The sequence below is a fragment of the Pagrus major genome, chromosome 18 (assembly GCF_040436345.1).
Source record: "Pagrus major chromosome 18, Pma_NU_1.0".
In the NCBI taxonomy this organism is placed as follows: Eukaryota; Metazoa; Chordata; class Actinopteri; order Spariformes; family Sparidae; genus Pagrus; species Pagrus major.
In genome coordinates, this window is record NC_133232.1 from 9,363,925 (window position 1) to 9,377,219 (window position 13,295).

The following is a 13,295-nucleotide window of genomic DNA, read 5'->3' on the forward strand; positions in this document are numbered from 1 at the left end:
TCCAGTTTTCTTTTCTGGTTTTTTTTACTGACTGATTTTAAATTTCTTTAATATTGTGAGTGTTAGGGGTAGACCGATTATCAGCCCTGGCCGATATTCAGCATTTTTTCAATTATCTCAATACTCAAGTAAATTACCTCAAAATTGTACTCACCCTAAAATCAAAAAATACATAGTGCTATTTCTCAATCTAGGTTAATGTGCTGTGAGCTGCTGGATTCTGGTGACATCTCTCTGGCCAATATCTCCAAAACAATAAATCTAGATGGATAAATAGCACCACTGGTAAAGGAAAAATATGTTACTGTCCCTTTAAATAACCACACTATAATTATGGACTACACTGACAATGTACATATTTGTAATTCAAACTGTCAGTTCTGTTTGTCAAGGGTTTCTTTGTTAAGGAGCAAACTGTAGTTAAGATAAGAAACCAAGCGGGAAGAGACGAGGACATGGGAAGAGAGACTATAAAAACATAAAGAAATCTGACCTTTATCAACCTCTGCTGATGATTCGAAAGAGATCTAAGAGAAATGTGTGTAAAAACTATATTAGAGACACTAAACTCCGTCGTGACAGCAGTGTTGAGGTGACGTGGTGGGAATGAGAGGAAAGTTTTTTGCCAGAAGTGTCAGCGGCTGACATACAACCCCACATTTAAAGTGTTATGGTTTCAAACATTATTTTAAACTGTGGGTAGTAAAAACACACTTTTTCATGTCCAAGTGGCACACAGTCAGCAGATCTTCTGTTTTTAATGAAAATCAGTCCAACCCTGACTCTGGTTCTGTTCTCTGTGGCTGCAGCAGTGCTCGACGGGGAGTTCCTGGTGTCCAGAGACCGGGAGAGGAAGCTGCAGCATGATCTGGAGGCTGCGACCGCTCGACTCCGTCACCAGGAGCAGCTGAACATGGAGCTCAGGATGAAGCAGGATGAGCTCATCAGCAGGATCCACCAGCAACAGGTGAACTGGGTTATAAGATGTCTGTCAGAGGTTTAAGCTGATCTGTAGGCAGGAAGAAAGAAATAATATCATTATTTGTTTTTTTTACCAAAGCAAGTCGAGGTCGTTTATCTAGTTATGTTACAACTTTCTCTTAAGCAGCTATTCATAACCTTTTTTTTTTTTTAAACAGCTAGTATCTAACTCTGTCTGCCATTTGGTGCTAGAAATGTAGAGTAGAGCCTTCTTTTCTGAAAAAGCTGCATGCTTCTGCTGAAAATGAGATTGCTGAGATTGAACCAGACAGTAAATGTGCCATAAAACCCAAAACTATTAGTTAAAAAAGACTTAAAAAGCTCCATAGAGCTGCAGATTTAGCTGATAGCTTTCACCAAAACAACACTCAGCTCTATTTTAACCTCCAGTGTTCGTGTGGCAATTACAGGCTTGTTTGGAAACACTTACCTGAAGGAGTGATTTTTTAAATTTGTGTCATTTCATCTTGTAGTGTTTAACCTCATTACAATCCCATAATTTAAATCCATGTAGCCATGACGATACCAGAGGGCCACCTATGCTGCAATTACTGAAATTACACTGGAATTAGGCTACCAGTAAGTGCCAGTGTTAACATACTGTAAATAGGGAGGTTTTGGCAGTGGTTACCAACTTTAAGGGTTTTTGGCTCCTCGAGTTTGATTGAAGAGAGATTTTATTCTTTTCTCACGCTGCACGATTTGAATACAATTAGAGGAAAGATCCAGTCATTCATAGGATATAATGTGTAACATTTCTACATTAAAATGAGTTGAAATGTTGAGTTGTACACTTACCTAATCCTGAATGTTTCCAACAATGTCCAAGCTTTCAAACCAGAGAACGTTAACTCAAGGTAACTCAAGGTAACGGTGCGTTAACTCAAGGTAACGGTGCGTTAACTCAAGGTAACGGTGCGTTAACTCAAGGTAACGGTGCGTTAACTCAAGGTAACGGTGCGTTAACTCAAGGTAACGGTGCGTTAACTCAAGGTAACGGTGCGTTAACTCAAGGTAACGGTGCGTTTCATTTGGTCGCCTGTCACCATGACTTCCTGGTTAACATCACATGATAAGTCAGTGAACACGGCAAAACATAACTTGACCTCCTCCGTGAACATTTCTGCATGAGTCACATGGATTTTCAGCCAACACATCTAATACATAAACGACTGAACAGGTCGAATGCCAGTGAGATCTCAAACGACATATAACACGGTTCCCAAAACAACATGACTGTCGCAGCGTACCAGCAGCAGGCAAACTGGACATTCGTCACACCATCGAAGTTTGGTTCGCTTTAGGCAAGAGGCAGACTTTTGGTTACACCCTGGACACAACGACGGTCTCCTGCTGCTCTCTGCTGTCATAATTACTACGGCCACTAGAGGTCGCTGCTTAACAAGAAATGTAAATATAGGTCTAATTAAGTTGTGTGACCTATGTGATCATAGTCATTTTCCCGATGAGGATATGCTGTTAATCAACACTGGCGCTTGTCTAACATCTTCAATGATCTCACGCTACTTACGTCATTTGTTTTGTTTTGATTGAGAGACCCCTAGTGGCAGAATTGACATACTGTTTGTTTATTTTGAATACAGAGAAACAAATGAGCAGCTCTTCTGGATGGTATTTTGTTAGAGATTTGGAGTGTGACTCACTCAATTTAACCACAAAGACTTGATGTAGCGTCAGGTTGGGGCTTGTCACAGACTCTTTGACCTTCTGTATAGGTGTGTTTTAATGTCAAGTGTGCACTCTGTACAAGATAATAATGCTAGGATCAGGACAGCTGCAGGGAGATCTTAAAGGGTCAGGAACTATGGAGTAATGGAAGATTAAACAGTAAATATGTGCCTTTATGGAAGCATCTGTATAAGAAAGAAATGAAGCTCTTGAATGCATTCACAAGCATGAAATAGTAGTAAAAAAATAAAGAACAATAAAAGCCATGAAGTAGAATTTTGTGTGTAAAAGCATTCTTCTAAAAAGACTCTCAGTATCTCCATGCTTCTCCCCTGCAGGACCTGGTGGAGCTGCTGCAGCAGCGTGTGGGCCTCCTGGTGGAGGAGAGCGCCCGGGACGGGGAGCTGCTGCAGCAGGTCGGCTCAGAGCTGCTGTGTCTGCAGAGCTCTGAGGTGAAGCTGGAGGGCCTAGTGGAGGAGCTGCATGCCGAGGCCCATCACAGAGCTGTTGTGGCAGAGAGGCTCCGGGCAGAGCTGCACGTGGAGGCCCAGCACAGAGCGGAGCTGTCGGAGAGCCTTCATGCAGAGCTCCGCAGGTAGGAGAGAGAATGACAGACAACAGAAGGGTTGTAATCTCAGTATGTGTTATGCATCCTTACCACCAGGCCACCATAGTCGCAAAGGAGGTTATATTTGTTAGTTGCAGTCAAACTAAATCTATAAATTTAATTTATTGTATAGATACATTATTATAAAAACAAATTAGACAAATTATTCACAACTTTTAATTTAAAAGTGTTGCACAAACCTCAACTGTGCTTCAGACAAGGACCTGTTCCAGCTCTGACTTTTGGAAGAAATACATGAATACATGTGTTAATGTGTCACACTCTTGTTTTTCTTAACCATGTTGAAATGTTGATGGTTTGATTTAAGCACATTCCTCCATGTTCCACCCAGCTGTTAAAACTGAGCAAAAAGTAAAAACGAACATTAACGCAGATAAGGCCGCAGACGAAGAAAAGAAACATTCGAATTGATAAAAAAAACAAAAAAACAACTGTAAACCTAAAGTTTGATTACCATCTCCGGCAAACTGAAGCCAAGTGAAGCCGCCACCAGCTGCTGCGAGCCCACAGAGAAGAACTTCATCTCAAAATGTTTTGTTTCAGTCTCAAGACTGAATAAATACATTGAGTTCAGAGCTGTGATTTGGAATCAGCAGAAATGTCCTCCCTGTGAGCAGCGGCGTGCCTCAATCTGCTGACTTTACATCTCTGTGGAGAGTTGGCTTAGTCTCAGAATATGTTTTCACATCATGATTCCAGACCCACAAATCAGGAGATGAAACAAATCTTAACGTCAACAGAGAAGTTCATATAAAAATTCTTATTGACTCAAATATTGAATGTATCGATACAGTCATGAAAATGATTCTCATGTGCTTGTCTGTGACTGATAAATACATACAGTAGATCTGTGGAAGAAACACCTGTAAAAATACATAAAAATGGAACATTATTGGAGTAAAGAGAAATCAAAACAACAAAGAGTTGCACTTCGACTCAAAGAATACTTTATATTAAGGTCCTTGTAATTAGTGTTACTTAAAAGATTAGAAAGCCCTTATAGGTTTTATATAAGTGTTAATAATATTGAAGTCAAATTAAACTGACTACAAGCAAAGTGATAAAATAGGTCAAATCTTTTTGTATTTGTCACCAACAGTAAGACGGTGGAGCTGCAGAGGCTACGAGACAAAAACAAAACGTTGACGAAGGAGCTGAAGGAGAAACGCAGCGCTCATCAGAAGGAGGTGAGAGAACAAAGCTGAGGACAGAAAAAAATGCAGCTCGAGGATAATATCATAATAATATTATCATGTATTATATATAATGATATAATATTATACCAAATGGCTGTAACTTGGTTAGAAAATGTTGGATGTTGACAAAAATGTATTTTTTCTGTCTGGGTTTGCAGTAAAAACACCGAATTTGACTGTTTTTTTTAAAAAAATCTGGTAAATTCATCTAAAATTAAGAATTTTACTGAGCCAGACTGAAACATCAGGTTCTCCTGATACAAATGATGTATGACACTTGATGCTGACTACCAGAAAATGGGAGGAAAAACAAAATCAAAGAAACAGTTATAGTGAAATCTGCTGCTCAGTGGTTGTAGTTCCACTTCTGTCCAGCAGATGTCAGGATTGGACTAGTTCTGCTTTGGTCTCTCTGGATGAGGATAAATCGATAAATAATGGTCTTTTAATGTTTTTTATAATGAATGTGAAGCGTTTCTCTTTGTCAAACGTGCGGCCAAGAAACGGAGCAGCACAACATCCTCCTGCTGCCAGCTCCTCCAATCAGAAGTAATGGATTAACACCGTTCATGCTTTTCTCAGGCTAGTTTAGGTCACTGTGTCAGCGAGCCAGTTAAAAACAGCGAATAACAAGTCTGATGTTCGATTTCAAACGATTAATTTCATGAAACATTAAACCTCAAGGTTCAAATTTATGTGCAGAGGCCAAATTTGACAAACTACAACCACCCCAGAGAACACAGTAACTCAGAGTTTACTGGCACCCATTTTGTATTAATGTGTGTTGATTCTGGGCATTAGTGAGACATTCCTACACACTGTCAGGATTTTTTTTTTTTTAATTTACACTTGGCCTCAAAGACTCACTCCCTCCCTGGCCTCTGTTTCAACCAGTCCATCAAACAACAGACTAAAAATCCTGGTCTACAATTATCTCTCCAAGAGAAGAAAACAAGAGGCCGCTGTGTCAGTGAGGAACTTCATGAGAACATTTATTTGTGGTGAATCAAGTCGGTGAATTATCATGAAAGTCTGGGGGGTCGGAGATTAAATCAGACCCTTTTGGATTCACTCGTCTTTCCAGATGAAGGACTTGAAAATTCAAGTCAGTGCAATCAGTCACACGTGTCCTCATTATTTCCTGTGATGTTGTCTTGTGTTTGAGGTGAGGGAGCTGCAGCAGGAGAACGAGGGGAGTCTGGGGAAACTTCAGGAGACGGCAGAGCAGTTTGAGTGGCTGTGTCAACAGCAACGCTACTGGATGTGTTGTGTCAAGAGGTCGGTACTTCCTCCCTGAACTTTTGACCTGATCGAACTGAGTTTTACAATCACACATGATGATGATTCTGATGATGATGAGCTTTCATATGTGTCTTCATTGACATTCAAGGACACTGAAGTGCCAGAAAACCAACTTTTGGAATTAGAAAAATAAAAATGACTGGTTATTCCACATGAGCAATTTCTGTATTTGTGTTTTGTCTCTTCTCACTTGCGTCAGTTGGACAGGCCTAGGCTGAAAAAATGTGGTAATCTTACGTATTTTCAGCGTAAAGGAAAAAATCAACATTTGTATTTATTCACTAACTCCTGCAACCTCAACCTCATGATGGAGAAAACAACCGTGATTAACAGTTGGATGATGGATGGGCAGCTTTACTTGTTTTTAAAGTAGTTGGCGTTAGCTAGTTAGCTCAGTTAGCCGTGCAGCTAGTGGTCTTATGGAGTGCCAATGCTCGGACTCAGAGCTTGGAGCACTGGGGGGAGTGTGAGTGTTAACACTGTGTTGTTTTTAGGGCTGGGGCAGGGAGATCAGTTAATAGGACCGCTAACTGCACAGCTAACTGAGCTAAGTAGAAAACAGCTGCTGCTGTCACTGGTCACTGTGCGTAAATACTTCTATTTCTACAGATTCAAAAACTGCCTGGTGGAGGAGAGAGAAGCTCTGCTGCGACAGGTCAGCATGTTGGAAAAGAAGGCTGAGAAACTGAAGAAGAGGTTAAACGATGACAGTCCCTCACAGAGCGTCCTCTGTCCTCTGCAGGACACTAAATGCTGTGATAGGTAAGGTAGAAAAAACAACGTATCACTGTGATAAAGCTTCACGTCTTGTGCCAGACATCAGTTCTGGAGTGTTTTAAAAACCTCCCACTGGGCGTTAAATAAAGAAAACAAAATTCCTCTTCATCTCACATCATTTTTATATATATCCCACTTTGGCCCACCCCTACATGCTTTCAGGTCAACATGAATTTACAACCCGCCTTTCTTTTCAAGCAGTATAACATGGGATGCAGATGCAGAGATTGACTTCAAGTCTCAGGTGGAGAAGTCGAACACACTGTATGAGGAGCTCTTTAACGAGGTACCACTTTAATTTTTCTCCAAAATGTTTCACAAAGTCTTGTTGTAGCCTAAATGTTCAGTGTTTTGGAATCTGTGGGTGGGAGACGCACAAACCTCAGGGGTGAAGTATTAGAGATTTATAAGGGAGGGCTAATATTCATCTGAGAATCGCTGCCAAGTCTCAGAGGAGTTACTGCGCTGTCAGTTGTTCCAGAAATTAGAGGTGCCTCTTGAACCTGGGCGGCTGAGTGTGTTTTTCTGTCTTCTGTAGATTGTTTAAAGTAAAGAGGCTTTGAGGTAACTGCAGGGGTCACCGAGAGCTCTTTGGCAACCAAACACGAAGCCAAAACAGTTCTTCTGACTTCCACAAACCTCTCATATGTGAAGGACTACAACTAATGATTATTTTTATTAACAAATAATCTACCTATTATTTTTTTATTTTGAAAAGTCAAATAAGACAAATACAGTAGATATTCAATTTTCTTATCATTCATGACAAAGACGAGCATCAAATCCTCACATTTCAGAAGTCGGAACCAGAAAATGTTTGACGTTTGCTGGAAAAATAACAGAAAAAAGGTTTCAAAATCATTTTCTTTCCATCAACTCATTCAAAAATCATGCTGCTCTTATGTGAGAAAATCTCGGTGACTCTTGGTTTTAAGAGCGACCACGTCTATATAAAAACATTTCTGGATGAAAGACAAGGACAGATCTGAAGGCTGTAATAGAAGAAGTCCAAAAACACAGGGGTAATACTCATCTGGGTGCGACTGCCAGTCGCTACAGGGGTTGTCATACAGCCAGAACTGTGAAACTTCATGGGTACTGAAAGTCTTGTCTTTGTTTTTGTCTTTAAAAAGTTTCTTGAAAGTTTTTAATCGAATCATTGGATAACCGCAGAACGTTCCTTAAAAAAGACCCAAGTGAAAGAACATCTCCTTCGTAAGAGTTTGTGGAGCTAAATGAACATCCAAATCGCCAGAATAAATGTTGGCAATGTACGTTTCTGCAAACCACAGATATGTTGCCACTTTACATTCCTTTATGTTGTGACAATGTTGTGCTTATGATCTGGTTAGGTTTAGGCACAGAAACCACTTAGTTAGGGTCAGGAAAAGATCACGTCTTGGCCTAAAATACCTGATTTTGTCGCCACAAACACAACTAAAAAACGTTCCAATGTCCCGCAAAAAACATCTGATCCTGTTGCCAAAAACATGCCACCAAATGTCTCGACATCGTGTTAAAAAATATCTATTAGCTTCATACTACTCGCCCAGCTGTTACACCAGTGCCATTATCTCCACAACTTAAAACATGAGGATATGCCAGTATTGTGTTCACAACTTGTTTCCACGGCCCCCATGTGGCCAAATAAATAGTTACTGCAGGTTTAAAAAGAGCTGTTTTCAACTGTTGAAATAATAAACCAATGCTGCCCTTTTCCTGGAGAGGACAGCCGCCTCCTTCAGGCGTATTTTGTTTCACCTATTGACTACGGTTCATTAAGATTTCAGAAAGGACCAATATCTTTAGAGTGATCAGTTCAGTGTTTTGAAATCTCTGGATTTAAAGAGACGAGTTCAGATCTCTGGGGTGAAATATGAGAAATCCAAAGCACAGAGCCAATATTCATCCAGGCACAGCTGCCAGTCTGCAGTGGGCTTGTTGTAGTGCCAGGATTTTCCCAAAAAATCTTTCAAGGGCATTAAAGTCTCATCAGTGTTTTTATTTTGTCTGTGCAGTGAATTTTAAGGAGAGCTTCATACAGCGTTCAACAGCACTGCGCAGATGACACTGCCATATCACTTTACAGCCACAAGGGGGCACATTAGTCAACCATTATTGAAATTGAATATTCTCAAGCATGGAAACTTATTTTACTGTTCAAAATATTTTATTTTTTTTATGAATGAAAACACAATTTAAGAAATGCTACAAAATCTGGGTAAGTTACTTGGCAATCTGTCTTCCTCAGAAAACAACCATTTAGGTTGACTGTGCATTTATTTATTTTTTTATTTTACATTCATTGTTGGGCGGCGACCTACAGTGGCCATTTTAATTATCATGGCAGCAAAAGAGGAAGGCAGGAGACTGAGTATAAAGAGCGACAAAGTCTTCACAGTGAGGAGGGTGGGGCGGACAAACACAGGATTTTCACCCAGGAGACTGAGTTAATTAAAATTAGTAACAAAGTTAACTTATGTAATGTACATAACGTTATTCCTAACCAAGTTTTGTTGCCTAAAATCAACCAAACTGTGACTGTATGACAACGGTCTGGTACACTGCAACTGTCGCTACAAAAGTCAAGTTGTTTTGGGACGAGGTATGCGGATGAGTTGGAGGGAGAGGGCACAATCAGCTGCTTGTTTTCATTTGATTCCATTTTTCTCTAAAGTTTGAATCACTGAAATATCTTATGACCTTTCCTTGTTGAATTAGGTCTTTACTTTATTAACCTTGCAGTAAACTGGGAGGATCAGTGTCTTTTATAAACTGGAAACACACATTTTTAGGTACAAAAACAGCTTAATCTGATCAGCCCCTTTTCAGAAATCTACAGTTTTTCAATAAAAATGATTACCTCTGAAAGGAGTTCCAGTATATTACAACTTGGGTCTTATTTTTGTATTTTTTGGCAATTCTGTCCATCAAAAATAATACCGTACACACAAACTTCATTGTGGGGATCAGAAATGCAGCAGTTATCAACACTTTGATGTTCTCATTTTGGGATTTTATTGTAGTGATGTCACCATGTTCACAGATTTCAGCAATTACTTGAGGTAGTAAAATGTTATCATAACTTAAATTATGGCCAAAATGACAAGATTAAGACACCAGAGAATGATTATTTGAATTTATGGAGATGCTTGTAATCTGAAAAGAAGCTTTGAGGGGGTTATTTGATGTCTTTATTTAATAACAGGAGGACCTCATCACAGAGAAATCACACTGTACCTCTGATATGAAGGTTTATTCATGAATCTTTAAGGGCTAAAGTGCATAAAGTCTTTGGATTTTTAGAAAACATCTACCTTTTAGACCAGTTAGTTTTAAAAAAATCTTTGGATTGGAGACAAGTGCAAATCTCAGGGGAGAAATAGAAATTCAAAACACAGATATTCATCTGAAGAGGACTGCCAGTCCCCCATGGACTTGTAGGGCTGCCAGGACATTCATAAAACTACTTCTTGGGCACAGGAGTCTGATCAGTGTTTTAGTTTTTCTGTTTGTCGGCTTTAAAAAGTTGGACGCCTTTGGGGAACTATTGATTGCAAAGCCATTTTACAATCAAACAGGAACCCCACAATGTCCCACAAAGGGCTCCTCCAGGAAGTGTTCGCAAATCCTGACAGGCTCTCAACAACGCTTCATCCTCCTGGAGGATTTTTTAGAAACCCAAAAGGTGCTCGCTTTGGGATTTTTAAAAGCTCCCCCGTCTTCGGAGTGACAAGTTCAGTGTGGATAAGAGGAAGTCTGACAGACAGAACATAAGGCTGATACTCGTGTGCTGCCAGTCCCCAGAGGAGCCGCAGTGCTGCCAAAGCCTTGAGAGACCGCTGATACTTTCTGGGCACCAGAGTCACGACAGGCCTTTTCTCTGTCTGTCTGTCGGCTGCACATGGCTTCCTCCCAAGCCGCCCGGGTCCTCTTCCAAAACAGCAGAGAGATGACTAATAATGACTGGAGGGAGGTGATTGCCTCTGTGCTTCATTCCCCTCACCTCTCACAGGCTCTGCAGTGCATTTCTCAAGATAATTATTCTGATTGAGTGCAGATGATGCAGGGTGATGTTTTTTTTTCAGCCCCTGCAGAGCTGAGACAGGGAGGAAACTTAGCTGGAGGAGCGGGGATCGCCGGAGACAGAGAGGAAATAACCGTGATAAAACGCATTACCAACTTTGTCATGATTTAGATAAACTGCAGACATGGGTGTCGGTCTGAGTTGCTAAAGAGATGAAATAGATACTGACGTCCAAATAGACAATAACGGAAATGTGGGAGTGAGTAAGTGGTAAGGTTTTGGTTATCTGCAAGACATCCATGCATCTGGCCTAAAAATGTGTAACATGTGTTTAACATTTGTTTGCGTTACTAAAATTCTGTAAAACTCTATGTAACCCTGTTGTACACCTCCAATAAATGGCATGAGTTTGCTGGGATTCCAGTTCAACTGCCTTCAAAATAGATTTCACTTTACTCTGGCCTGTCCACAAACATTTGAGTGCTGGGATTTCAAAGTCTCCAGGAAGAGCACCGGGCTTCGAAGCTCATTTTTGTATCGGTCAAACAGCCCCATGTGATGCACGGGGGCCCAAAAATACTTCTTCCCGTAAGCTTACATTGTGAAACAAGTGGCTGGAAAAAAGTGGATACATTTATGTGTGCGCCACAACCCCTGTGAAAAAGGACTTGTTACACTATCCTAATTTGGCCATTTGGAAAGTCTAGAAGAGCTGCATCGCTAAATCATTTTGTCTCTGTTCAAGTTAGCTGGCTTGGTCGGTGGAAGTCTCTAGTGCGCACGCTCCATGGGCCCCACAACATGGAAAATCTGGGTAACTTTATATCTGGGAAGTTGAGCTTTTTTGTGTCACATTAAACACATGGGTTACTTTTTCATGTCTTTTACTTCAGTCTCTCTTCCAAAGTCAATGCTGATTGAATGCTGCTCGAACGCAGACGAATGGAAAAATATTCACGCACTAACGTCCAGAGCTTCAACGTGCGTCATAGTGTTCTTCCGGGTGTCACGTCTCCATCACTGCTATTTGGAGCCAATAAACATCCATGATTACTGTTGTATCATTTGACCTGGGAATGAATCTCGATTGTACCTGTTCCCACTGAAGACAAAAGCCAGATGTGTTTGTGGGCTTTTTTGTCAAGAGTTTGCTCCATTTGTGATCTCGGCATTCTGTATGTTACTTTGTCATATAATGTCGCCAGAACTTATCCAAAAAGTTGAAACACCATTTTAATACCTACTACATCTAGCAGTGTGATCCATCTTCCAAGTTATTTTCATGATCTCACAGATTTATGCTGTTTGCTTGAAAAAATAAAACATTTGCCCAGAGTGAGACCAACAAAGCTTGCGACAAGAAGATAAGTGGATCAGCAGTTTTTAGGAAAATATTGGAATTAAATGTGTTTGCTTTTCATCACCCACCAAGTTTTACCTTGATATCTAGAAATCTTTTGACCTGCCATTACTGTATTTCTTCTCTGTTTCCTTTCCTGCAGATACTGAATGTTTATTGTCTTTGTTCATCTTCACTTACCGTTTATTTTTCTGTCCTCAGGCAGGGAGCCCTATCAACAGATACCAAAAACCTCCTTGAGGACAGAAGCCTGGAGCCAGGACTCGTCTTCTTTTTCTCTTCCCACCTTCTGCAAACCAGAAGATAACTAGATGTTTGTGTGTGTGGTTAGCTTCCAATCTTTGTCTAAAAAAACCCACAAAAACTTGGAAAAACATACCTGTGAAGCCATGCATTCAATGTTTTTCTTCCACTATTGTTAACTTGTCTTGAAAAGAATCTGCTTTCATGATATACGACTGAATTAAACTCTGTACAGTTTGCTTCTGTTCTCCTTTCTGCTGTGACACATGCACATCACATGTTCCTCAAGTCACGTCTTCCTGTAATTGTCCATTATTCAGACTTGTTAATCAACACCACTAACTAAAGCTGAAGCACCTGAGAATGTTCTCTCTTGTTGTTGTGCCAATGAGTCCTCACGGCAGCAGCTGGTACACAGAGGAAACAACAAACGTGTTGTTTAGACCAAAATGAAGCCGTGCTTGTTGACAGTCTGGTACATCTCAGATTTCCTCACTTATCACTTGGCTTTCACTTGTCAGCAAAAATTTAAAAGGGATGTGAGCTGGCTCAGATTGATGATGACAACTCAGAGGACTCAGTATGTGAACCATATGATGCACTCGTGGTGTAAAGGCAACAACAGTTTACGGACAAAGCAAATGTTTGGTCATGTTATAGTTTTAGGTAGTGTAAAATTTGTCAAATGTTGTTTTTTTATTTAGACTTTAGTCTTTCGTCAAATCCCAATTCACCGCTTGCCCCTATCACTTTGCAGGCCCCCTCCCTGAAGTATTAAGGTATGAAAACCCTCTGTTGTCAATGTATTATGGTCCTTTTCTGGACAATGAGCAGAAAACAATCTCTACCAGTTGCAGACATCTCAGTAGCTAACAAACTAGCGAGCTAACATTACATTGTTATTACTTTTTGTGTGTAACGAGGTCAATATTACCCTACATTGTAATAAAAATGATGTTGAGATAAAGGTAGGTAACTTTGTTAAAAAACGTACAGGAAAGGTTAAATGTTACATCAGGATAAAAATGTTAAAATGGTTTAACGGTACATTATAAAAATGGTTAAACAGCTATTTCATCGATGATTAAAAGG

The 13,295-nt window shown here is 40.2% G+C and overlaps 1 protein-coding gene across 2 annotated transcripts; it reads left to right on the forward strand.

The window, feature by feature from the left end:
• Positions 1-12,387, forward strand: LOC141013738 (uncharacterized). Of its 2 annotated transcripts, none has more exons than XM_073487578.1 (7): positions 1-967; positions 3,009-3,265; positions 4,398-4,485; positions 5,660-5,772; positions 6,406-6,558; positions 6,772-6,859; positions 12,162-12,387. In XM_073487578.1, exons 1-7 carry the CDS (start codon positions 761-763, stop codon positions 12,198-12,200), a joined length of 945 nt encoding a protein of 314 aa, XP_073343679.1. In that variant the 5' UTR covers positions 1-760; the 3' UTR covers positions 12,201-12,387. The 2 variants fall into 2 exon arrangements, with proteins under 2 accessions (XP_073343679.1, XP_073343680.1); XM_073487579.1 differs by having other exon boundaries at positions 6,775-6,859.
• Positions 12,388-13,295: the final 908 nt, after the last annotated feature.

What these genes read in the sequence shown, in the direction of transcription:
- LOC141013738 (XM_073487578.1), top strand. Translation starts at nt 761, where the DNA reads ATGAAAATCAGTCCAACCCTGACTCTGGTTCTGTTCTCTGTGGCTGCA. An exon ending in GCAGCGCTCATCAGAAGGAG is followed by an intron (nt 4,486 to 5,659) that starts GTGAGAGAACAA and finishes CTTGTGTTTGAG; the next exon opens with GTGAGGGAGCTGCAGCAGGA. An exon ending in TGGATGTGTTGTGTCAAGAG is followed by an intron (nt 5,773 to 6,405) that starts GTCGGTACTTCC and finishes CTATTTCTACAG; the next exon opens with ATTCAAAAACTGCCTGGTGG.